Raw genomic sequence first — 27,774 nt, forward strand, 5'->3', positions numbered from 1 at the left:
GTCAAATGCCAAAGAAGCTTCTCTCATTGCTATTGACTCATCACTACTAATGAAGAATGGAAGTGGCTTTGTCAAGAAGCAGGAGAATGAAAGAGAAGCTTTGCTGTTGAGCGATTTCTCTAGGGTGTACGGCTGCCTTCTCAGAGGTCTTCTGATTCTGGCACAGCCTCGTCCTCTGCAGGCTCTGAGGTTATCACAATGGGAATATTCTCCGATATCCACCCTTTTGGAGTCCTATTAAAGGACCGTCTGCCAGAAAGAGGATTTGCAAAGGCCATGAACCTGGGATCTGTTAACAGCAGTAGCTCAAAATCTGGAACTTTGAACTTGACCATTTTGGACGCTTTTTCAAAACCTCCAAATGGGGTAGCAACCCTGTGGGAAATGAGGAGAAAAAGTAATAACAATGAATATTCAGAATCATTTGCCACCAAACAGAAAACAGCCTTAATTCACAGTTCTGTGGGCAAGTTATTTTGGCATCCTAAATAGGTGGTTTTTTTTGTTTTGTTTTTGTTTTTTAAGTATTTGAGCTCTTAGTCCAAGCCTTTGCATTGAAAGACAAGGCCTTTATGCCAAAATAGGTATTTGATAGCAAATGATTTAAAAGCTGCTTTGGATATAAACTTTACTTTGGTGTTAAGGCATCTCTCTCCTGTATGGGTGAGCTTCTACGCCTTTGCTAACCATGTTTTTCCTAGTGAAGATGCATCTTCCTGCCTTTCCTCCACTTGTGTAGTCTTTTGGTTCTGTCTCTCCCTAGCAACCCTAGACAACACTTCCTTAGCCCAATTTCTGTAACCCAATGAAATTAGGTTATAAATAAGTTTGATTAAAAATATGCTATAAATAGGTTATAAATATGTTTTCCCTTTTCGTCTATACACATGAACTTTGATCGTTTTCTTTATGTATTGAGTTCTAGGTTTCTTGCCTCATTTTTAATAATACTCTTATTATTTTTTCCAGTAAGTTCATGTTCTTCCATTACCATATAATATCATAGGCCAGCTAAAGAAACCAAATGCTAATTGTAAATATCTATTAATTTTCCCAGATTGTGCTTACAAGCAAATAAATAGAAATATAAAAACATGGCCTTTACCCTTAAAAGAGCTTACAATGCCTAAGTGTTTCTGATCATACAAAATAATACTTAGAGAAATCGGATTTAGGAAATGGAGACAAGAGGTTTTTTACTTCTTGCTATTTTTTGCTTTCCCTTCGTCTTGTTTTTCTATCTATGGAGTGGAAGGGGAGGCACAGAAATGAACAAACAGTAGGCAGCAGTGGTACTCACTGGACACTATGCTGAAAATGAACTACACAACTTGTAGGTGGGATTGGAGAGAAAAACTGGGAGGGACAGGGTGACATTTTCCAAAAGGAAATGTACTCTTTGCCTGACTTATGGAAGTATAACACCTCTGTTTTTAGCCTTCTCAAATAAAAATAATCAAAAAGGACTTGCTACTTTTTGAGAGACAGTGGAATTTTGTGTCTTTCCCATAGAAAAAGCATGCTAAATTATGTGAAAGGACTCTCCAAGGACAGAAGCAGACAGCACAATAAATCAAATAAATGCATATGGAGGATATTAAGCTTCCAAAGGAAAAAATAAAACATTAGGATAATAATGAGGAGCCAAAGACATGATCAAAGACAACTTTCTTGAGTTTAGAGCAAAAGGAGTCACTAAATTCTAGTCGAAAGAGGAGGAGAGAAAGAATATACTACCTGCATCCTTTTGTTAGAATTTTAATGATCCATGTGGGGAACAAGAAGAGTGGTGAAAAAATTGAGTGTTACAATCCTTTTCAAAACATTAAATACTTAAAGGGAGTGGAAAAATGTCAACTAAGTGTTAAAGAGGAAAAAGGCTTTAAGTCATTCTTCATGTGCCAAGGTTAAAAAAATAGGCATGCTTGGATTTAGACTGCTATTCTTTTCCTAAGAGAATGACTTGAACATGCTCCAGCTAACTGATGGATAAATAATTAACTCAAGTCATAATGTATAAAAGTACTGGCAGTGACAATAAAAAACACTTTTAAAATGTGATCATGGGCTGGAAGTCAGTAGTTCATATATAATTCTAGCTATTCAGGAAGCTGAAATCTGAGGATAAAATCCCACTAGGACAAATCTAAAAGACTCTTTTTTATATATTTTTTATTGTAATTAATAAAAGGGTTATATGATATTAGCCAGATAGAAGGTGCATTAATTCACATATATTGATACCCTTTCACATGTCTTGGTCCCCATTACCCTCCCCTCCACCACCCCTCCCCCCCGCCTCATCTTGGTTTTCTCCCCTTCCCTATCCAATTTCAAATATCTCCAACTAAACAGCAGAAAGCAGGAATGGATGCATGGCTCGAGCAGTAGAGTATGAGCTGTGATTGAAAAGCAAAGCAGGAGCCTGAAGCCCTGAGTTCAAGTTCGTAATACTGGCACTATATACAAAATTATAAAACTTAAGTTACCAAAGCTAGATACTACTGAGAAGGCCTATCTGGTTTAAAATAGTTATACTATGGAAAAGTACCAATTAGCTAATATGGCCTAGTGTCAGAGTATGTGAGTGAAATAAGCCATTAATAGATTTTATCTTCTCAGGTATAAATGGTTTCGTTCTTGAATATATTCATTTAGACAGATTGCTAATCTATGCATTTAACTAAACAAAAATTAATGTTGGATAGCTAGATGTCAGAGGCTTATGCCTCAGGAGACTGAGGTCTGAGGACTGCAGTTCAAAGCCAACATAAGCAAGAAAAAAAAGCCAGAGACAGTCTTATCTCCAATTAAGCACTGAAAAAAAAGAGCCAGAGGTACAGTTGTGGCTTGAGTAGTAGATCACTAGCCTTGAGCAAAAATGCTTAGGGACAATTCCCAGGCCCTGGTATTGGTACAAAAACAAACAAAAATGGTGGGCTACGGATGTGGCTTAGGGGTAGAGTGCTTTCCTAGCATTCATGAAGCTCAATACCACATGAACAGAAAAAGCTGGAAGTGGCACTGTGGCTCAAATGGTAAGCACTAGCCTTGATTCATATAATAAAGACAAATGATAGAAATTTGTAAAGCAATAGACAAAGAGAGAAAACAACCATATAAAAGGTGGGATTCTTGAGTCAGTCCAACTAGCTTGAAATCTCATTTTCACCTGAAAGAAATGAGTTGCCCTGCCAAACACAGGACTTCTCAGTCCTGTAAACTTCATTAATTTTTAGAACAGGTGTTTAATAAAGTGCCTACAGATGCCTGGTAGTGTGGTAGATGCCAAGATTGTAGTGTTAAATAAGACAAAGTTGCTGCTTTGCACTGTATCTACATCTCAGGAAGACTCAGTAATAGGACGAGAATAAATTAATCAATAGCATAATTTAATGAGTAGTGCTATGAGGAAAATTAAAGGAAAGTGAGTGGTTGGGAAGTTTATATACTTATAAACTGAATTTGTAGGTCAGTGGAAAGAATGTTATTATTATTATTATTATTATTATTATTATTATTATTATTATTGGTTGTTCGTGGGGCTTTTACTCTGGGTATGGGCGCTGTCCCTTGAGCTCTTCAGCTCAAGGCTGTCATCCTACCTCTGGTGCCACAGCGCCACTTCTGGTTTTCTAGTGGTTAACTGGAGATAAGAGTCTCATGGACTTTAGTGTCTGGGCTGGCTTTGAACTGAGATCCTCAGATCTCTAGGATTACAAGCATGAGCCACCGCACCAAGTTAAATGAGCACTATTTAAATATAAGAATCTGTAAAATGTCATTTCAGCAAAGCACTGAGATGAAACAACTGAACTACCCATCATCTGAGGAAGGCATTATGGACGAAAGGAACAGAAAGGGAAAAGGCTTTGAGGTACGATGGAGTTTTCTAAAGAACAATTAAGAAGGCCATGTGGCCAGAGCGGGGTGATCTTTTGGAGGATAGGAAATGAAACTAGAGACACAGGGCAAACACTATAAGTTTGCAGGCCCAGACAGCAAGTGGGCACTTAAGTGGTAATAGCATGTTTAGCAGGAAGTAGGTATGAGATCTTATTTTCCTTTTAAATCACCTCTCCCAAGATGCTGTGTAGAAAACAGTAGAGAGGAAGAAAGGGCAAGCAGAAAGCCAGTCTATGCTTATGCACTTATGCACTTATGCTAAGTGAAGTAAGAGATCTAGTGGTTCGTACCACTGGAGATACTAATTAAGAAGTCATTGTTTTTTGAAGGTGGGACTCATAGGCCTTTTTTTTTTTTAAGGTATCCAGTATTAGATGAAGAATGGAATAAAGTTCTTAGTTGCTTACTTGAGCCACGTGGAGTGTAGATACTCCCTGTACTAAGATAAAACAGATTGGAACAAGAGTTGGTTTAGGTTAAAAGTTATGAATTCCTTTCTGACATTAATTTTTATATGTTTGTTAGACATCCCGAGGGTATGTCCTGTAGAAGGCTGGGACACAGAAAGGTTTAGGGCAGAATATCTCATTGGCATCACCAGCAAGTAGATACTCATCAAACCCATGGAATGTCACGTAATCACAGCCCTAAATGAGTGTAGAGTGAAGAGAAAAATTAGTGCCCTACCATTCAGAGTTTTAAAAGGAGGAACCAGCAATGGAATCTAAGAAGGAAGAGACCCTGGAGAGTTAGTGTTCTAAAAGGCACATGTTTAGGAGAGAAAATAATAAATGACGTTATCTTCTACTGTAAAGCTGAATAAACTTATAACTGAATTCACTATTGGACATGAAAACATGGGAATATCTCTTTATATTAGAGTAATTTGATGCATATAATTCTGATTGAAATGAGTTCAAGAGATAACGAGACATGAAGTAGATACAGTCATAAATAGCTCTTGGAAATATTTTTATTATGAAGAAATTGGATAGAAATCCTAAACAGTCATTAAGGAAGGTGAGATAAAAGGAGAATTTTCATGTAAGAGATATTTTAATTTGTCTCTATACTAAGAGTAAGAACCCAAGAAAGAGAAAGAAGGAAAAAAATATAATGAACAAGAGCAGGTACACAACTATAGGCTAAATTTGAGAGTAGAATAGTTGCATTTGTAAGGGCTGATTTTAGGAACTGTTAGGTAACTCATCAGATTTCTGACGAGAAAGCAAAGGGTTTATGGAATCAGCACTTCCTTGGTAACCTTGGTAACGGGAAAATAAATCCGATGTCTTCTAATTTGCTTCCACTCTCATAGAAATAACACCTGAGGTCATCAACTGATGGTGGATTGGGTGGAATTTTGCCTATGTGGGAGGATACTGGTGGAGAGAATTAGCTGTAGCATGTCCTAAGGTTATGAAACTTATGATGATCAATATTTGAGATTTATGATTATCAATTGAAGGTGAAATAATCAAGAAAGGTTTTGCTTCTTTTAGCCCACATTTTATCTGTGAAGAAGTAAAGAGACAGTATCAACAAGAACAGAAGCTTTGGCAGTTGAGCATAACAGAGAGAAGCAAGGTAGACATGAGTATCTGTAATATCAGTAGACTACAGAATCTAAGTAAGGAGAATGTTGTCAGAAATGGATGATGCAGCCAGGTGCTGGTGGTTCATGCCTGTAATCCTAGATACTCAGGAGGCTGAGATCTGAGGATCATGGTTCAAAGCCAGTCTGGCCACAAAAGTCTGTGATACTCTACTCTCGAATTAACCACCAGAAAACTGGATGTGGCACTGTGGCTCTAAGTGGTAGAGTTCTAACCTTGAGCTAGTCAGTGCCCAGGCCCAGAGTTCAAGCCCCATGACCAATTAAAAAAAGGGATACCCTTTTTTAAATGAGGTGGCTTTGTTGAGAGAAAATGAAGCATTACTAATTAAAAAAAACTGTAAAGGCATAAAGTGTGGGGAGGGATGCTTGACTTGAGGATTTTGGAGGTGACACAGGTAATGTTAAGTTTTAAGATTAGCCAAGTCTGGGATGGAGTTGAGAAAACGATCCTTTTAAAGAAATTACTTGAGAGAAGAGCAGCATTTGTTGGATAATTTACATGTCTAGTGAGGCCACCAAGAAGCAAACATGGGCAAATTACCAGAGAGCAAGGCAGTGAAGGATATATGAAAGTCTTTGGTGGAGGTCTGGCTCATTTGGTAGATTGCTAGCCAGTGAGCGAAAATGTCAGATACCAAGCTTGAATGCTGGTCTCAGACTAAAGGAAGAGAAGAGAGGAGAGGAGAGGAGAGGAGAGGAGAGGAGAGGAGAGGAGAGGAGAGGAGAGGAGAGGAGAGACAGAGACAGAGAGACAGAGAGACCGAGAACTTGATCTTTGGTAACTGAGGGAAATGTGTGCACGGTGAATCCATGGCTTCAACCATGGCTGTGACATACATGCTGTGTCCTATTATTATTATTAGAGCAAGTGCCAAGTGTTCTCTTGTGTGTGTGTGTGTGAGTTGCACTTCCCCTGAGCTCTTCAGCTCAAGGCTACCGCCCTACCCCTTGAGCCCCAGTGCCACTTCCGGTTTTCTGGTGGTTAATTGGAGATAAGAGTTCACAGACTTTAGTGGCCCAGTTGGCTTTGAACCACAGTCTTCAGATCTCAGCCTCCTGAGTAGCTAGGATTATAGGTGTGAGCCACTGGCGCCCGGCTCCAAGGTTCTTGACTATCATATTTTCCCCACTCTGAAGAGCTAGATACTTCATGTCCTGGTGTACATCTTCTCAAGATGGCTGACTTTATCCTTTTTGCCCTAACTTGCTGGGGAGAATGTGGATAATAGAACATAAATTGGTTCCAATATCCTTGTCCTGATCACTATTTCAGTAATCATAGTAGCATGGACTCTCTCATCCATTATGTGGATGCTATGCATTAGATGCTGCTTTAAAAGCTTGTCAGACTATTGGTGTGGATACCACTTGGGGCTCTCCTTAAAGTGCTACTTTAATCAGCCAAAGTAGGCCTTGACATTCTGCATTTCTAGTTAGTTTCCAGGTGGTACAGATGCTGCTGATTTTCAAGCATACTTACTAAAGTGTCTCATCAAATCCTCACAGTGACCTTTCTGAGTTGGTTTATTTATACCCCATTTAACAGACATAGATTAGCTAAATGACTTACCCGGAGTCACGTACCTATTAACTAAGGAAAACAAGATTTGAACCAAAGAACCCAGACTTGCTGAAATTCTACTTTGCTAATCATCTGCACACCCCCACCAAAGGGTTCTTACACTGAAAAAAATTTTAACCCTACCAAACAAGTGCTCTACCACAGAGCTAGATCCCTAAATCTCTTAGACCACCTCCAAGGTCCAGAAGTGTGTTTTAGGAACTCAGCCTACATGGGCTGGGTGCTTATATCATATCCAACCCATGATCTCATATGTGGTTACTGTCAGACTCACAACAACATCATCTAATTCAGTGCTCCACATTTTGTTATCTGAAGGCGAGATGAGAAACTTCTATGACTCAACTTCAATTCAATACAAAAGTTAAACCATATTCTTGGATGTTTAAGATGGGCAAGGAAATCTTTTTATCACTGTAGACACTGTACATCAATTATGTCGTAGCCATTGCATGCCAATAGACTGTTCATTTGCTGACTCATTCCTTATTCGTAGCCTGTCTAGACATTCTAATATGTGAATATCAAGGAAAAGTATGCACTGTATTTTTAATCTTCAATGAACTTACAGACAAGCCAAGAGTGAAAGAGGGACAGGGAGAGATATATGAAATAAATTAGTTACTGTTACAAAAGAATGGCCACTGGCAGAGAAAAGAAAAAAGCTCTTTCTTAGATTTTGAGTTCTAAACAAAGAACAGCATTATAATTTTTAGAAATAAGTATAAAACAGTAAAACAATATACTTCATTAGAAAATTACTAAGAATTGTGGTGGGGGAATGTGGCTCAGTGGCAGAGAGATTGGCAAGAACACCCAGCATAATGGATTCAATCCTCAATGTGGAAAAAATATTCCAGTATCTTAAATTTGAAAATGATATGGAAGATAAGGACAGTATAGTATTGAATCACCCATGTCCCTTTTTTCAAGGGGGTCTTCTAGTGACACACCTGTTACTGGGGTTTTTAAGAAGGAACAGAATCACCAAGATGCCAAAGAAGAACATTTCCAGATTCAAGCTGAATCTGATTCCAGAAATAAATTCTATCCATATATGTATTTTCTGATCTTAGTCAAAGAGGCAAAGTTTCTTTGCACTTCTATCCACTATTAGGGTTTTGTATTCAATGAGTTGCTCTTCCTCTTCTTAGCCAGTTCTGTGGGATTCCCCCCGCCCCACCTCTCCACTCCGGATGAATTAGTGGGTAGTTTTCTTGTCCTTGTAAACATCAGAATTTTCGTTCTCTCCCATCATCCGTCTCCGGACTCCTAGCACAAAACCAGTGAAAAGTTGCTGTTTGGAAAGCAGGATTTTCTTTTCTTTTCTTTGGCAACACTGAGACTACATCCTGTTCATTAGAAATGTATTGCCTTTTACATACAAATGAAAGGGAATCCTTTAACATTCAAAGTGAGAGACCACTTGTAAGATTTTTAAGATCTATGAAAGTAGTTTCAAGTCCCACACAAAGGTAGTAAAGTTTTTCAATGAAAAGATTTGAAATATCCTATTCAAGGATACTTGCATCTCTGTAATTCCCACAAGAGCAATTCTGTAGAAATAGATTTGACTTTAAAAGGATTTTTTTTTACAGTCTGTCATCCATGTTGTGAATTCTAGGCCTGTTTCATTCACCTTCACAGTTAGTAGATGCTGATTTGGCCTTTAGTCGGGATTATGTTCCTAAAAATTACTAGCACGGGGCATATAACACACCCATAATAATCACTAATTATTCTGTTGGGTAGAATGGTTGCACAGAAATTAAATTATTCTACAAAAGAGCTAATGTGTATATTTTTAAAGGTATCTAATTATAAAATTAATTTCACCAATGAGAAAAAATGAGAGATTAAATACTAAACCTAAGGCAACATACCTATTTGAAGCAAAGCCAGAAATGTCTTTGCTCTCAGTTTACTTTATCTTACAGGTTCCATAACCTTGAATGCTACATAAGATTTGACTACAGTCAAGAGAGTACAAGAAGGCAAGGTATTCAGCCATTCTGAGATTGTGACTATACTTGGGATATAACATTCATTCAGTTTTTATCTTTTTAAATTTTTTTTGTTTTTTTTTCAGTTTTTATCTTTTTATCACCACTGGATGCATTCAGACTGCATCCTGCTTCCTATGCCTTTAATAAGGCATCTGAAAATTATTTATAGTAACATGGGAATACCAAATAATATTATTTTACTTTTCACAAGGACTTTAATGTAAACTGCTTTCTCTCTCTCTTCCCCCCCTCTCTCCCCTCTCTCTCCTCTCCCTCTCCTCCTCCCCTTCCATTTGGTTTTGTAACTATGAAAAGATATATCAGAAAAAGTTCAATGCAACAATGACTTGAATTATTTAGTAAATTGAGAAAAGATATAGATTACATTTTATTTTTAAATGTATAGAATTGTGTGAAGAACTAAATTCTTGGTTAAATTGTTTCCTCATAATCTCCAGTAGTCTGGTAAAATAAAATCATGTTAACTTACAGTAAAAAGAAGCACCCATTTTGAACCTAGAAACTACTTCAACCTCTCTTCTAAGTGATGGAAATGGCTTCTGGACAAATTTAGAGAATGACTTCTGTCACATTTATAGGGAAACGTGTGGAGAACTGTTAGAGTCATTTTCCTGTGATTTTTTTAAAGAAAATTTTAATTGCAGTGTAAGAAACAAAGAAAAGTCACAAATTACTCAGTAAATGCATGAACAATGTGTTTCTAAATTATTTGTTTCTAGAATACAAAGTTACCGGTATATTATATTTTGACCTTGTATTCTGTGCTCTTGTGAACTCTCATCTTTATCCATGGGTTCTTTGGGATTTTCTGTCATTTGTGCCTAATGACAGTTATACCTTTATTCTTTTTGTTTATTAAGTTTGTATCTTATTGTCTAGTAGGAAACAACACATGAATGTGTTTAAATTTAACTTTTACTTTTAAGCCATATTTTCACTAGACATTTCCAGTTGAAAGCATGGATTAGCCACTAGGCACCTCCATCTTTGAAGCGCCTACAATCCTATTTTGGATGTTCCCAGGCGAGAAACTGCTGAAAGGCTTGCTCAGCTTCTCAACCTCTTTGATTTTACCTGTGACCAGAAAGTGCCTGGAGGGAAGATGTATCAAATATGGAAACCTTTCCATCTCTAGATTTCTCTTTCGTCCAGGATCTTGGCCTTCAAGAATACACTTTCTTGATAACTTTTCAGTCATTAAAAAAGAATTGTATCTGGACACTGGTGGCTCATACCTTTAATCCTAGCTACTCAAGAGTCTGAGATTTTAGGGTCGCTCACTGGAAGCCAGCTGAGGCTGGGAAGTCTGAGAGACTTATCTCTGATTAAGTACCAAAGCTGGAAGTAGAGCTGTGGTTCAAGTGCTAGAGAGCTACCTTTGAGCAAAAAGCAGCTCAGGGGCAGAGCCTACACCAGAGCTCAAGCCCCAGGACTGGCAGACACAAAAAAGTTTACTTAAACAAGCTTTTCTAGTTCTTATGAAATTAGCTCAGCATTAGAAATAAAAATAGAGCATATATAACATTTTATACTCTCATTTGCAAACATTTAATCCAAAAAATATAATTACACTGTAAGTGTTCAGTAATAATATGCTAAAGCAATGCACATAATAAATAAGGCCTTAGCCCTGTGTATTCTTGCACATGTACTTTAAGCAATTATCACCATTTATATTTCAATCATGTCCGATCCACTGAGTTCTTGCTCTTAGTTTTCTGAAAATCTACTTTCTGAAAAGAAAATGGAGCCCAGAAAGGAAGGTAAATCTGTAATGTGCTTAGTATAAATGATAAAGTCAAAATTTTAGATTGGTTGAAAAGCAGCATGTTTATAACGGAAGTTGGATGGGATCGTGGGGAATATAAATCAAGCATTGCCAGGGCAACCCTGGGTTCTGCTTACTGAACATGCATGTTTTCCATCAACAGCCTTACCCAGGGATGCCAATGATCAATTGTATTTTATTCTAAAACAAACATCAAGTAATAAAAAATAAACTATGAGCCATTAAAAATATCTACAACCCCCATGGAAATACATAAATATAATATATATGTGTATTATATATATATAAACAAGTGAATACCAGGGAAATGTAGATTTCCATTATATGAACTAGTCTACATACATTGCTTGGGAGATATATTCTCAATGGCATAAGATTTTATTTGTACATGTGCTGGGATATTTTGAGCCATTAAATTTCTAAATTACATTTAATCTGGCCAGTCTTCTGGTAAAGCAATAATAAACTGGAAGTTTATAAACTCTGTAACTGAAGTTATACAGTAATTCTCATAACTCATATGGGAATAATTTATATATATATGAAATATTTCTGAAATTCTTGAATACCACCATTCTCTCTCTCTGTCTCTCACCCCTCACATACATACATGTACCAGTCTTCCAATTAGGAACTTTTATTAAAATAACATTTTAAAGTCTGTCCCTCCAGGAATAGAGGAACAAAGGGTGAACAAATGCAGCAGTGATACACACTGCTGATATTATGTTGAAAATAAACTATATAACTCGTGGGTGTGGATGGGAGGGAAAAACAGAAAAAAAGGAAAAGGGTGCCATTGTTCCAAAAGAAATGTACTCTTTATCTGACTTATGTGACTATAACCCCTCTGTACATCACCTTTACAATTACAATGAAATAAGCTATGGCGAATAATATTGAAATTATAACAGTTGTAGTTTCTGAATTTTTTTCATTCAAAGAAGTATTGGGTCGCAAAAATGAAGGACTGGGTGCGTGGTTCAAGTGGTAGAACACATGTATAACAAAGACATAAGGTCTCAGCTCAAACCCCAGTACTACCAAAAAAATGAGGATTTATCTTATCTTAGGATAGATTCCATATTTCGACATGGTTTAAATGTTTGTTAAAAGACATATGTTTAGGGCCTGGAGTTTGGCCTAGTGGTAGAGTGCTTGCCTAGTATGCATGAAGACAGGGTTTGATTCCTCGGTACCACATACACAGAAAAAAGCCAGGAGTGATGTGGAGGCTCAAGTGGTAAAGTTCTAGCCTTGAAAAAATCCAAGTGCATAAGCCCCGGACTGGCCAAAAAAAAAAAAAGACACATGTTTAGTTTTTTTCTTATCAGAGGATTCAGTCCCCTACACAGGGGAAACATGTTAGTATCACAGGCCAGCAGAATCACCTGAGATGACTGAGTTACCTGTTGAAGCTCCTGTAATCAGGCAGCTCTGCCTTTCCTTCTGGCTTGAACAGTTTAGGGTACAGAGCCTCAAGGAGCTCAGGATCATCACCAATGGCCTGTTCCCAGGGGGACTGGTAGTATTTTGGCACAGCGGTGGTATTGAATCTTTCAGGGGGAATCTCCTTCAGGGGCCCGGAATATCCTTTGGAGGAACAGTAGAAACAGTCTGTTAACAAACACAATGTCCTAAAGTTCCTAAATACCACCTACCAGTTCCTGTGTCCCATTTTCCATGCTGAATAAATTTTTTTATGACCCCCTCACAAAGCAGCAGACTAAAATTGTTTGGACATTTAAACTCCTATAAGCTTCTGAAGTTAAATTTTTTTTAAAGTGTCACTTCCTGATGTTTAATTTTTCTTTCTTTCCTTCCTTGTCAGTCATGGGGCTTGAACTTAGGCCCTCAGCACTGTCCCTGAGCTCATCTGTTCAAGTCCAGCACTCTACCAATTGAATCACAGCGCCACTTCCAGTTTTTGAGTGGTAACTGGAGATAAGTCTTAGGGGGACTTTTCTGCCCCCACTAGCTTCGAACCTCCATCCTCAGATGTCAGCCCCCTAAACATTTAGGATTAAGGCTTGAGCAACCGGTGCCTGCCTACATACTCTTAAGGGACTGCCTTTGAAATCCTTGGGGAGAGCAGAGACTAATGAAAGCCATCTCCACATCTTATGACTCATCCATAAATGTGGTATGGGACCTGTGTTTAATTCTTGATTAATCAATATGGTCTCAGCTACATTCACAAAACCTCAGTCCTAATCTGTAAAATAAGAAATATAATTAACATGTCATAGAGTTAGTGAGAAAGATAATAGGTAGTAGCATTGCATTTCATAAATGACTCAGTCTTGTACAAACCATTTCAATATAACTACAAATATAATTTCTAACATAGCATGATTACAAATAGAATGGATTATGTAAAAGAATGCAATATATTGCTCCTAGAAATATTTAATTCTTTGAATTTGAATGTTTACATTTCTTAAAGTTCTGCACCAGCAAGGAAAGCTGTTATTTAAAAGTCACTTAATTATCCATGGCTCATGCCTGTGATCCTAGCTACTCAGGAGGCTGACACTTGAGGATTATTGTTTAAAGTCAGCCTGGGTAGAAAACTCTGTGAGACTCACCTTCATTAAGCCACCTCTTTCCCTCCAATAAAAAGGAAAGAAAAATAGGCCAGAAAGTAGGCTCAAGTGGTGGGGCACTATCCTTTGAGCAAGAAAGCTTAGGGATAGTGACCCAGTCTTGAACCCCAGAACGACGGTGGCCCGCCACACACACTCAATGCCACTTAAAGAAGGCTTCAGGTGAGTTTCAGCGGTGTGTTCACACCTGTCTTACTGTAGTATTTGTAAGAGATTTGCTTACCTGGTGCAATGCTCTCTGGATTTGGAGGGCTTCGTGGATCTGGGGTGTTTGGGGGTGTCAGGGGTGCTTGCTGTAAACCAGCTTCCATGGCAGTGCCATCCAGTTTCCCATTCTGCATAGCAATATTGTGCTGTATTTGATTAAAGAAAAGAAAAACCTCTGCTGAAAGCTAGAAGAGCTAACAGGGACATGTTGATGAAACACTTTACTGATATCAGTCTGTCTCAGCACAGTCTACTGAATAATAATTGAAGCCAAATAATTGAGCCTGAATGTGCCAGTCAATTAATTTTCCATTCACAATATCCTTATGACATTACATTTAACCTTTAAATCTTTTTAATCTAATAATGTGGAGCATGTTGGATAATTATTTGGCTTAAGGATTCTTCAATTAGCATTGTACTTTATAGTTTGGTTTTATAGTTTATATGTTTTAGATTCATATTATATATATATAAATTTATGTATGTGTATATGTTTCAAATCAATTGTATTCTACATATCAATTCCCCCAAACAAATAGAAAAGTAATTAAGTTGCATAGATTTACAGAAGGAAGACTATGGTTCTTAGAAAAACCTAAAAACTTTCATATAAATTTTAATTTTGTTGTTTGTGATTTTTTTTTGTTGGTCATGGGACATGAACTCTGGGCCTGGGCACTGTCCCTGGGCTCTTCAGCTCAAGGCTAGTGCTCTACCTCTTGAGCCAGAGTGCCACTTCTGGCTTTCTGGTGGTTAATTGTAGATAAGAGTCTCATGGACTTTTGTGCCAGGGCTGGCTTTCAGCTGCGATCCTCAGATCTCAGCCTCCTGAGTAGCTAGGATTACAGGCATGACTAGTAATGGTGATCTTATACCTACTTAATACATGTTATCTCATGCTTATTAGAACGTTTCTTCTACTGGCCAGTTTCCCATTTCTGGGGCAGGTTCTACAGCTCCCCTCTGTTCTTTCTCATGCCAAATCCTAGATTTCCCAGGATTTGTGACCTATCCTAAAATCTTCTTCCTTCCAATTTCATCTGCCAGAAATATTTCCATATTTCATATAAACACATGAATAAATTTGTTACTCTTAGCTAGGTTTTTGCTTCATTTATGTCATTTGTGGGGTCCCAACTAGATTTTAATCTGATTTAAATGTAATTGGTTCCTTAGATAAGACAATGTTAAAGTTAAAGACAACTTCAAATAAAATGATTTCTGAGATAAAATGTTTTTTATAAATGCATATATTTCATTTAGTGTTTTTACCTTTTGAATTTAGCTTCTATCTTGAATGCTGAACTTTGCTGACAAGATTACTATTGTTTTGACTTTTATTTTTTACTTCTGAGCCTATATGCCTTTTTTAAAAGGTAGAAAGTTCCTGCCAACATTAACTGTAAATAAAAAGTGAGTTGAGATAAACAGAGAAAGTTTAAATATGCAATGGATAAATATTTATCTTTTCTACATTGGTGGAATATATCTTTGAAATAAATTTCGCCAGACCTATAAATCATTGCACCTGCATTAATTTTTTAAGAATCATTCTACCAGTCATCTGAAACCTTTTCCTGGAGATGAATGATGAACAGGAAAATCAACTCTCTTGGTTAGTCATTATCCGGAGACACCCACTAGTTCTATTATCTTGTTAAGTAACAAACAAGTCTTATAATGGTTAGTGACTTATTTTGGTTATGACATACACTTTAAATTATAGTGTTTCATCTGTCCACGATCAACTTAAGAAAATTTTGGAAAGGGAAACGGAAATGTATTTTCTTTAATCTTTGTTGACGCTAATAAAAGTAGAATGACATCTGACAGATTGTAATCATGTAAGTTAAAATGTATACATCTACATTATATGATTTCTATTGAAATATCAGCAGAAACAGAAGTAATTGTTTTGCTTGTGGTATACTTTGTGCCATAAACATGGAAGCTATGTTTTGACCAACTATGCATTCAGACTGTAAAGGTATATAGTTTGATTTTATTTTAGATTGTCTGTGTACATGTGTGCACACACTTGTGCCAGTACTGGTGTTGGAACTCAGGGCCTGGGTGCTTTCCTTTAGCTTTTTCCTTCAAGTCTGGGGTCTACCTCTTGAGCCACACCTCCACTTTTGGCTTTTTGATGGTGATGAGTCTCACACTTTTCTGCTCAGGCTGATTTTGAACCATGGCCCTCAGATCTCAGCCTCTTAGATAGTTAGGATTATAGTCATGAGCCACTAGTACTCAGCCAGAATTATTTTTATGGAAATTTTCCTTTTATACATTTATACATTATATATTTATACATTTCAAGAAGTGCATGTCTTTATGTCTTTATGCAGTGGTCAACAGAAGAGAATTTTAGTTATTATGAATTTCTCTTTTTTGCTTATTTTTCAGCTCTTTCCTTTTTTTTTGCCTTTTATCTAAGAAATAAGTCACTTCATCCACCAGGGCTTCAGAACTGGCTCATGTAGCAAGCAATGCATTTCTTTTCTTTTAAAGAATAAGCATTTCCTCTCATTGTTTGGGCTATACAAAAGTATAATATGTGGCTTGCATTTGCCAGTGTCCTTGAGTAGAACAGTAAAGCTCAAAGCTATGTAGTTGCCGTTTTTAGAAGGACACTTGACAGTTGACAAATGGCATTGATTACTGGAGATTTACATATAAGACATACATAAAAATAAGGTAAATCATTATTTTGATAATAATTAGAACTCAAAAGAAGCAATAAAAGCATGATACAGAATATAATCAATGAATTAGGCTTATATACCATAAATCATATAAAGATCATTCAAGAATTAGTCTGTAAGTTAATATCTGCATTTTATCTTTCAATGTCAGTTGGTTTTTTCCTTGCTGGATAAAGGCTATAATTACTGATCATTGAACTTAACAGCATAGTACTCATAATGTAATAGTGCATACTTGCCAAATGTATAAACGAATCAATGGATATGAACTCAATGCAGTGTTACCTCTAAAATCCTGTCATTTTAACAGTGACCTAAGTTATAACCTAAACTTGGACAAAGTGATTGTGTCATTATATTATGTGCCTTGCACTCTTCCATGAGTTCTGTGCAGGTAATTGTTAGAATTATGAGAGCACATGTTGTTTAAGTCAGAAGGCATCTTTTGAGAACATCTGAGCTCATGTTTTGCAAATAAGAAAAGCAGAAGAAAAATATTTAAATTATCTTCAAATCACATAGTGGATTGGGAGTGCCAGAACTAAACCATAATTATCTGGTTCCCAGGACAAAATTTCCTGTATTTACACCACGAGAGGTGTTGGTTCCAAAGATGGTAGAATTCTAACAGCTGGATCCAGTCTTCCTTTTTTCCATTCTTGCCTAAGTCAAATCAACATACTTCCTTGAATTCTACTTTCCTCATCTCTGAAGAAGGGAGAGTAGATTTCATCAGACTTTACATCACATAAGGAAACTCATTGTCGTATGGTTTCATTGCAGACCTTATTATTTATTATTGTCTCATTTGTCAGCATTGATTTATTGTAAGATATCTTTGGGGGATTATTTGATTTATTTAGTGCCCTACTTTCTACAAATAGTGAAGAATTCTTAGGACTTTTTTTTACACTTTTGATTAACTGTAACTTTTGACTACCAGCACAGAAAATGATTGTCAATAATCTTGGAAGCCAGGGAGGAAAGATTCTATTTAGTCTACAGGGCATGTTAAGTCTTGTATGTTACTCAGAATTGTAGAGAATTACTCTCAGAGTTGTGGCACTATTCATTCACAGAGTTATAAGTGACACTATTCATTCACTTAGATGTCTAGACCCATAGATGATTTTGCAAGACTTTCCTGACACGACCTTGCCCAATAATATTTCATGAAGTACCTTCTTTGTTGTCATTATGATTACATAACAAACTGCTGGCTGGAATAGGGAATATTTTCAGCTCATATTGTAGTTGTCACAGATATTTTCTGATAAGAGGATACTGTGCATCATTTAAGGGTTACAGAATATTATGTTTATCCACCACTTCAAGTGAAAAACAAGCCTTGATCTATGTAAATATTATGACTATGACTTAGTATCTCACCAGATTCACAACTGTAACTAGACTGAATCTATTGATGTTAGAGAATCCTCATTACTATGAACTCGTTTTTATTTTAATACTAATAACTGGAAGCCAGGCCCTCACATATGCTATACAGGCAAGTGTTCTGCTTCTGAACTACATTCCCGGCTTAAATATTTTTCATATAAAATATACTTTCAATACTTACTACTAAGCAGGTCGAAATAAGTGGAATATTTTGAAATTGATACAATTTTTTGCTGTTTTACATTTTGTTATCTATAGTTTCCTGCAACAAGTCTAGTAAAAGAATGAGTAAACTCAATCTGTTGTAAAGAAAGGAGACATTCAAAATACTTCATTATTGCCTTCCTATTATGACCTGCTTGAGCCATGATAGCTCTGAATGGTAGTTTAAGTGAATATAATATCAATATAATATGTGAAAAAATTCTTTTGCTGCTGTTCATTAGCTCCCAGTGAGTAATTGTCCAAAGAATTGACCCTCCTGACTTGGTCATCAATAGGTAGCAAACTGCTCTAGACAAGATGGAACAAATATGCTTTGACAGGAGACAGAAGGAATCTGTGGACCTCAGGCATTTTCAGTACTAGAATTGTATGTAGCTAATAAAATGCTTATCCTTATTTTGTAGAGCTCAGTGTGCTTTGGAAGTGTTTCCATCTCAAACATTTAACTGGTAGTGATAAGACCACAGAAACATTTAGTACCAGTGCTCTCCACTCCCTCTCCTTTCTCTGACCAGAATAATCCAGCTCCTCAGTGCCAAACCTACAGGCTTACAATGTCTCTATTGAACTAAAAGCATGCTCCATATCATATATAATAGTTCTTTTGTTTATCCACCCAAACTATTCCTTATCACGAGCAGAGTGTCTACCAGAATCAACTGAAAGCAAGTATGTAGCATAACTAGTTTGGAAATCTAATCATACACATAAATGTAGGCCTATGCCCCATGCAGTTAGATGCCACCCAGTCAAGTTATACCTACGTTTATTTGTGCTCTGGACTCATACTGGAAATTCTCAAACGTATATTTGTCAGATCTTCTTTGACGCATCTTAAACAGTCTGGCACCTCGATTACTGAGATGAGACAGTTCTTCCAACATGATGTCTCTGGGGATGCTGACTTTTTTGCCTAGATCCATGCCCTCTGCGTCTGCAAAACAACATTCCAATACACACAAACCACAAAGTGAGCATTTTAACAATTTTAACATTGTTTTCTTTCTTTTTTGTTGTTGTTGGTTGTGAGGCTTGAACTCAGGGTCTGTCCCTGAGCTCTTTTGCTCAAGGCTAGTGCTCTGCCACTTTGAGCCACAGCACCACTTCTGATTTTTGAGTGGTTAATTGGAGCAGAGAGTCTTACACCTCTTGAGCGGCTAGGATTATAGGTGTAAAAATGATTTCTAATTTCCGTAATTTGTTACCTAGTAAATACTCTTTTTTTTTTCTTCCAAATCCTAGGGCTTAAACTCAGGGCCTGGGCACTGTCCTTGAGCTTTCTCAAGTCTAGCACTCTATTACTTGAGCCACAGCACTACTTCTGGCTTTTTCTGGGTATGTGGTACTGAGCAATCAAACCCTGGGTTTCGTGCATGCTAGGCAAGAACTCTACCACTCGGCCACACTCCCTAATAAATGCTCTTGTGAGCTCTTAAACCAGATGGTATTGAGTTAAAGACTGCCTCTATCACTTGCGAAATGCACAATCATTGATATATTTGGGATCATATATATACACATACATAGATATAGCTAGATACATCAAATAAGTAACATATAGGCATATAGATGCATATATATACACATCATATGTATGCATACATGTATTCTTATTTGTATATGTACATAGATATACTTAATTGATATAAACCTTATCCATCAACTGCAGCTAATAATAACAGTAGTAATATTCACACAAAGAGTTGATGTACAAATTAAATAAGTAGGGTTCTGGGGTCTCATGCCTGTAACCATAACTATTCAAGAGGCTGACATCTGAGGATTGTCCTTCAAAGACAGATCAGGCGGAAAAGTCCTTGAGACTCTTCTCTCCAGTTAACTACCAAAAAGGCAGAAACGGAGGTGTGGCTCAAGTGGTAGAGTACTCGCTTCAATTGAAAAAGCCAGGAACAGAGTCCAGGTCCTGAATTTAAGCCCGAGGGATGGTCCAGCATGCACGCTCTCTCTGTCTCTCTTTGTCTCTGTCTGTCTGTCTCTCTCTCTCACTCTCTCTCTCTCTCTTTCTCTCCCTCTTTCTCTCCCCTCTTCTCTCTCTCTCTTTCACACACACATATACAAAATAATTAAAGAAAATGTTTCAGGGGCAGGAGTTTGGCCAGTGGTAGAGTGCTTGCCCAGCATGCACGAAGGCCCAGCTTCAATTCCTCGGTACCACATACATAGAAAAAGCCAGAAGTGGTGCTAAGGCTCAAGTGGTAGAGCTCTAGCCTTGAAAAAGTCCAAGGACAGTGCTCAGGCCCTGAGCTCAAGCCCAGGACTGGCAAAAAAAGAAAGAAAGAAAGAAAATGTTTCATATAAATTAGCATAATATCAGGAAGGCAGGGTGAATTATCTGTCAATCGCATAGAATTCCTATGCTGTTATGCTGTGGTTATGTTATATAGTGGTTCACAGGAGTTGATTGATACAATTTCAGGAATTATGAAACCCAGTAGTATTAAGATTGTTATAAGCTGGATGCTGGTGGCTCATGCCTGTAATCCTAGTTATTTAAGGGGCTGAGATATGAGGATCTCAATTAAAAGCCAGCCGGGGCAGGAAAATTTGTGACTCTTCTCTACAATTACCTACCAGAAAACCGGAAGTGAAGCTGTGGCTCAAGATGGTAGAGCACTAGCACTGAGTAAAAGAACTCAGGGACAATACCCAGGCCTAGAGTTCAAGCCTCATGACCAACAACAACAAAAGTTACATCATTTTAATAATTAAGAAAATCATATAAAAACCAAAGCAACAATTACTCAAAGTATCAGCCTATAATTGTCTTGCTGCCTCTTTTCTATTAGGCTCTGGAAGTTACTTAGGTAAAAGTTATTTTAGATGTATGGTGAAAACATATAATCATATAATGTATGATTGCACATCTCTTCTTAACTCTCCATTTCAGGTCTCTTTGATGGTTGCTTGAAATTATCTGGCTATCTTTGGAATATTTATGTTCAGAAATGGGCAAACTCTACAAGCCAATGCATTTTTCTCCCAGAGAACCAGTTGCTAAATATTTACTATTACACTAGATACATCCATCAATGTCAGCACTATGTAAGTCAACATCCTTTGCATAAACAAACAACAACAGACATAAATCCAAGTGTTCCCTCTCTTCCCTTTGAAAAGTTAAATTCAATAATGTCCCTAAAAAAGGAATTCCAAATATCATTCATGAATTGGAAATCTAACATATGATTCCTCTCATTACTTAAACTTCAGTGAGGAATTCTGTCCACAGAGAAGATAGATTCCAGGTTCAGCTGTTCCCTGCTCTTTACGGCAAACTCCATGCACAGGGTCTTTAAACAGAGTGTTTAATCTTGATACTTGATAAATGATGTGCCTTATTCAGGATACATATCCTTGTCCTCGTGTCTTAGAAGGCTTTTGTGACATTAGATCATCTATTGAAAATAATATTGCCAAGCATACTTTCCTACTGCTGTCATTCAGAGTGAATCCAACTCTCTCACAAATAATTGAAGTAAGACTAAATGTTGTTTAAAACTGTTCCCCATGTCTGAATACCAACTGTAGCTCGGATAGAATGGATAAAGCCATCAAAGAAGAGTTAGCTAAAGTTTATCGGCCTTAACGTGGGCTTTCTGATTTATTTAGAATCTTATAGAAGCAAAGAGATTCTTTGTGCTCTTTCATAGGAATCTACAAATAGATGGCTCATGTGGTCAGAATAATAATCACCAAAATATACGTTATTATATATATTTTATATATAAGGTGTGTAATTTATATATTGCCTTTAGTATATTCACATATTAAATACATAATATATTATATTTATATATTTTATAATATACAAGTATGTAATCTATTTAAATTTATATAAATTGTATATAATGTATATTAGGTTGTTACGTATATTTTAGTGATAATTGCATATATAACCAGCATTGTTCAGACTATGATCTCTAATTACGTGTAAAATGCCAATCAACATATGATATTGAATTTTTTTTCTAGATATGAGATTTGAAACCCACGGGGGATTCTTTGCTTTTCTATTTCAAATATCTTTGTCTCAATTTCAATTCTTCTAAAATGTGCCATGAATAAAAATAATATAATTTGAGACAGTGTAAATCAAGGTATAAACATAAGACACAAGATTGCCAATGTACTGAATTATATAAATAAAAGATTAGAAACAATGTCCAGGGCTACTTATAAAAATGTATATAAAACTTTACTTCTTAAAAAACCTAGGATGGTGCCTAGCTACTCAAAATGCTAAGGTTTAAGGATTGAGATTCAAAGCAAAGGAAGGTTTATGAGACTCTTATCTCTAATGAACCAGCAAAAAGCCAAAAATGGAGCTGTGCTTCAAGTAGTAGAGCACCAGCCTTGAGCAAAAATGTTAAGAAAAAGCACCCAGGCCATGAGTTCAAGTCCAAGTACCACTATAAAATAACAACAACAAAATACATACATACATACATGCCATCTAGGATGATACCATAGTATGTCTAGAGTTAAAATCTGCAATTTCAATTTTGATTTAGCTTAGTTTTCTGGTTTAATTTTCCTGAAGGACCATGTTCACGAAAAATGCTCAGAAAAATCTGTGAATTATATGATAGAAATCAAAATAAATAAAAATTAAAAATGTATTTTAAAAATTATGTGCTTTTTCAAAATAAAAATATAAGCATTCTTAGCTCTATTTCCACCCCCACTTGGGATTATGACAATGCTGGTATAAAAAGTTGGCTCGGGGACAAAAACATGAGAAGGGGTATCAAGGCTCAAGAAGTAATATACCCATTACCTGATGAATGTAACTGTAACCCCTCTCTACATTATCCAGACAGTAAAATACAATTAAAAAAAGTTAGCTCAAAGAACACTTACAAACCTATCCACTGAATAGTGTTTTTTAAAAAATAATTTCCTCCCACTTTTTTTGTATTTTATATGAGTTACAGCAGGCTTGTCTGAAATCCCTCATTTTGCTGTTGAAGATCTGACTTGCAGGAAAAGTCAAAGAAATCTTTCACAGGATACTCCATCTCAGATTCTATACCTTATACTCTCTTCTTTCTCAAAGTATCCTTGTGATTTATGTCAATATTACCATCTTCTTTGCCACTGATGAAGAAACTCAAACACACTCACATTTGCTTTCAGTACTGAGCTCAGTAAATCACGATTGTGGATCTTAGAATTGGTCATACAAAAGCAATTAGAGCTTTTCACAGTTTGTGATTAGCAAATCCAGCTTTCTACACTATTTGATTAGCAAATCTGTACTTCTCCCTTTTTGATCAGAAAATCTAGCCTTCTACACTTTATGTTTAGCAAATTCAGCTTTCTTCACATTTTTTAAGGACTCTGAGGCCTAGTCTGGAACCAAGGCTCCTGGTACCATTTCAACAACACTGTTCAGTTTAGAACCTGGGCTTCCTGTTTTTAGAGTACAAAGCTAAAATCTCTTCCTGAAATTACAAAAAAAATAACCTGCCCAGCAGTGTGCCCGGGAAAGCTTTTTCCCAGTCACAGAAGAAAAACAAAAGCTAACCAAAAAACAAATCAAGAGGAAAAACTTAACCAGAAGCCAGGTTAAAAACAAAAACAAAAACTTATAGTGTGAAAAATTCCTATAGTGTGAAATCAGCCTTCTGCAGTAACCATCTCCTTCTTTATCCTCATCTATCTACAATATCCGTGTGTGAAGGCAGAACATAATACTTCCTGGCCAGCTTACAGTTTTTAATTCCAGTTCCCTTATCAACATTTCTAAGCTGATGTCCACTGCTCCAGAGTATCTCTCCTTACACATTTCCGATTGCTCCATTTCTTCCTCTGTCAGCTCATTACAACTCTCCTTTTCTCCTTCCCCATTCCTCTTCTTTCAGCCTTCTAGTCACCAGTGTGTCACTAAGTAAGTGCAGGATGTGATTAAATCTGGGAAAACACATAGAGATTTAGGGTACCGAGCAGAGCTAATGGATGAGGGACTCCAGTGGGTCATCTTTTCTTGTCCCCCACACTAATTTGTGCACCGGTGATGGTGAAATGCTTTCTTAGGCAGTCTTGGTAAACAACAGTTGTTAGATACTAGCAGCTGTGGCTACGGTCATAAGAAGGTCCTCTGCAAGTAGACAGATTTCGTGATGGATACTTTTTATTTATTTTTCACTTTTTGTGGTGTTGGTGTTCTTGGGATTGAACTCTGGGCCTAGACAATGTCCCTGTGTTTTTGTGTTCAAGGTTATCACTCTACCACTTGAGCTGCAGCTTCACTTCTGGCCTTTTTGGTACTTAAATGGAGATAAGAATCACATGGACTTTCCTGACCTGGCTGGCTTTGAACTGCAACTTTCAGATCTCAGCCTCCTCAGTAGCTAGAATTACAGGCATGAGCCACCAGTACCAGCTGAAAATGTTTTTAAATGGTTTTAGTTCTTTTCAAAACTTGTTGGGGGTGTGATACATTTGCTTCTGCTATATCATCAAATTGTAATGGATCCATCATGAGTAATGCTTTGGAGAGTAGTTTACAAATGTTTGGAATTTTCTATCTCTTTACACCTCATTCTATCCAGTGAATCTATATGGACAGAATTTTTCAGTGATTCGTTGTGTCTCCTGGTAGAATGAGAGATCTGGTATAATGCTCTCCATTCTTAATGTTCTCCTAAAATTCATCTTGAAGACACCATCTGTAGTCTCCTTCCTCTACAATAAGGGCACTAAATGTCCTACTTCAGGTTAGAGGACACTGTTCTATTCATTCTCTTTTGGACTAAATGTTTTTGAACTTGTGTTTATAAAACTTTAAGAGATTTTTTTTCTTATCCTTGTAGGTCTCAGCAAAACTAACTGCATACTCGAATGAACACGTGGTTTAGACTGAGATTACATTAAATTGATTGAGTTTTTTTAAAAAAATTAAATTAGCCAGGTTCTTGTGTCTCATACCTGTAATCCTTTCTACTCAGGAGGCTGAGATCTGAGGATCACAATTTGAAGCCAGCCTGGCTCTCATATCTAATTAACCACCAAAACAGCTGGAAGTAGAACTGTGACCCACATAATAGAGTGCTAACTTTGAGCACCAAAGCTCAGGTACAGCACCCAAATCCTGAGTTCAAGCCCCAGTATCAGCATGCAAATGAGTGTGCACACACAAAACTATTATAAGTCTAGTATTAAGGTAAATAATTAGAATCTCAAACTCAAGTGATTATTTTACTTCTTTTCCCTTATTGGCCAGGAAAACTATACAGATGAGTCCAAATAAATTACCTGAAACTGAACCACAAAGATACATGTAAGTTAGAAGAAACTAGGAATTTGGAAGATAGTATTGTAAAGATTGAATTCTGGCATCTAATTCAGAAATATTCTCATTTTATTCTGAACTAATTTGATATTATAGTAACACCCAATAAACAGGTGAAGCCAACACTGTGATTTTTTTGTGTTAGGAAAAAAAGAAAAGAAAAGAAAAGAACCGGTAACCAAAACTTAGCAACAGGATACATTAGATTGTGGACAGCACATAGGACTCTTAGTGGTTCTGTTCAGCTTGTTTGGTGAAAAGTGCATCACTGCAAACACCACATTCAACCATTTCTAGATTCTCTACCCAGAAATCACCATGAGATCTCTTTCCTTATCAAAAAAGGGAGAATGAGACACCTAGAAAATTCTATAGAAATGTCTACAATGGTTCAAGTCCACCTGAAAAGGACTTTGTACTTAAATTTCTCTCATCATTTTACCCTTTGCTCATTGGCAAAATTGAATTTCCCTTCCAACACTCAAAATGTGGTTGTTGAAATCATTGCTTTCTAGAATTATTTAGTAATTTTAAACATTCACAATATCATAATAACCTTGTCTCTAAATACATTAAACTTCTGGAGTTGATGTTTTGAAACTCTAAAACCTATTTTCCTCAGAAATTAAAACAAAAGTAGATTTTGCTCACAACACAAACGAATAAATCAACCAGTAAATGTCAATTCTATGCAGGGTTAAACAAATAAGCAAACTATAAATGTAAATTTAATCAACAGATTTTTGTAAAAAACTAAAAACAGGGTGATGGAACATATTTGGATATTTTATAGACTGTAAATAAAATCGAGATTTAAATAAAAACACATGGACTGGGCAAGAAAGATGAGATTGTGCACGTTATGAGAGTGATATCCACTGATAACGTGGAAGGCAAGCGGGGCAGAATGTACATCAGCTGTCAGATTGCTTCATTCCTTTTACAGCAGTTGTTCGTCTGAAAATAGCTTTCAAATAAGAAAAGATGACTACAAAAGGATTAGTGACCATAGGCCTTTTCTGCACCACCCTAGAGCTCCAGCTTCCTTCTGACGGAAAGAAGCAAACTACAATATATTGACGTCAGGAAGGGGGTCTGTATCCATGCTGGGCTACGTTAAGGCTATGAGGGGTTTTCTGGATACCATTTCTGTGGCTTTCCTTCATGGTGGCTGATGCTGGCTGCCTCCTCTGCTTCACCAGAGTGATGTGTGATAGCATGGCTTTTAGCCCTGTAAACGATAAAGGAGGTGTTACTGAGGCAATGGGAAGAATTCACTTGCTGTCTGATGATGATCCTTTTTTGAAGGAGAACATCTTCATTCTCTTGGAAGAATTCCTGTTGTTCATTCCCCTGAAAGGCTTTAACATACCTTGCTTGCCTGGTAACAGTGCTTGCTATTCACTGACTGGCCCTGCGTCCATAAACAGAGAATGGCACTGGGAGTTTGCAAACCCAGGGTTGAGTGCACATTAATGCCATGACCAGTAGGCAGTGAGAAACAGAAAAGGTTGGCCACCTTTCTTTGTTCTTTCTCCTTTCCACAGATCAGTTTTAATTTTCCCTTCCTTCCTTCCTGGCCCCTATTTACCAGCATCACAGTACATCAATTCCAGCAAACCGTAAGAGGGAAAGAAGATGTCAAATTCAATCCAAACACTTTCTGGTAGTGACATTTTAATATTGGCACCAACAGCTGTCTCTTAAAGCAAAGAATGTTCATTTATGAGTCACAACTCTGAACCTCTGTGGACAACTGACTAATAAAACATTTTAAGAAACAATATACTCACCTTGCTGTCAGACTGCTTTTTAGCTGGAAGAAGCCCCAATGGTGGAGGAAGACTCTGGAGATGGAATATGATGACACGAGGACCCAATGGGTTTTATCCTTGAACTTGGTCCCTAGCACTGGCTCAAACTGGGGACTGAGCCTTTCTGAAGAGACTGGCATCCAGCTGACATCAACTGGCTATATATAGCACCAAATACTTCAGCTACTCATATCTTCCTGGCGAAAGGGAGGAACAGGGAAAGATTAGGTTCTGTCCATTGTGTCTGTGAGAAGGCTGAATGAAATACTCACTGGGCATGCACAAAGTTTTTTACTGAACAGCTTCTTTTTGAGGCCACACTAACCAGAAGGGATTTTTGAAAGCATTTTTAAAATTCTTATGCTCCATAGGGACAACAAGAGACATATACGTAAATAGGAACACAATTGTGGATTTTTTTCATAATCCAAATCAATCATATGGATAATAGCTACAGAGATTTAGAAAGAAAAAGAGGAGCTCAGGTGGATTGATGGAGACCTAATGTCAAGCTTATAGGAAATGGACAGTAGTGAGAAGTGTTTTGAAACCAACCGTTGTGAGCTTTGAAACTGTAGG

At 37.0% G+C, this 27,774-nt stretch overlaps 1 protein-coding gene across 2 annotated transcripts; it reads right to left on the reverse strand.

Moving 5' to 3' along the window:
* Window positions 1-27,310, reverse strand: Myoz2 (myozenin 2). 2 transcript variants are annotated; one of them, XM_090356557.1, is made up of 6 exons: window positions 27,175-27,310; window positions 26,526-26,612; window positions 18,831-19,000; window positions 13,752-13,881; window positions 12,332-12,515; window positions 1-375 (listed from the first exon to the last, which is right to left on the reverse strand). In XM_090356557.1, exons 2-6 carry the CDS (start codon window positions 26,599-26,601, stop codon window positions 141-143), a joined length of 795 nt encoding a protein of 264 aa, XP_090212683.1. In that variant the 5' UTR covers window positions 26,602-26,612; window positions 27,175-27,310; the 3' UTR covers window positions 1-140. The 2 variants fall into 2 exon arrangements, with proteins under 2 accessions (XP_090212683.1, XP_090212682.1); XM_090356556.1 differs by lacking the exon at window positions 26,526-26,612.
* Window positions 27,311-27,774: the final 464 nt, after the last annotated feature.

Source organism: Megascapheus bottae, chromosome 23 (genome assembly GCF_031878675.1).
Source record: "Megascapheus bottae isolate mThoBot1 chromosome 23, mThoBot2.hap1, whole genome shotgun sequence".
NCBI classification, from domain to species: Eukaryota; Metazoa; Chordata; class Mammalia; order Rodentia; family Geomyidae; genus Megascapheus; species Megascapheus bottae.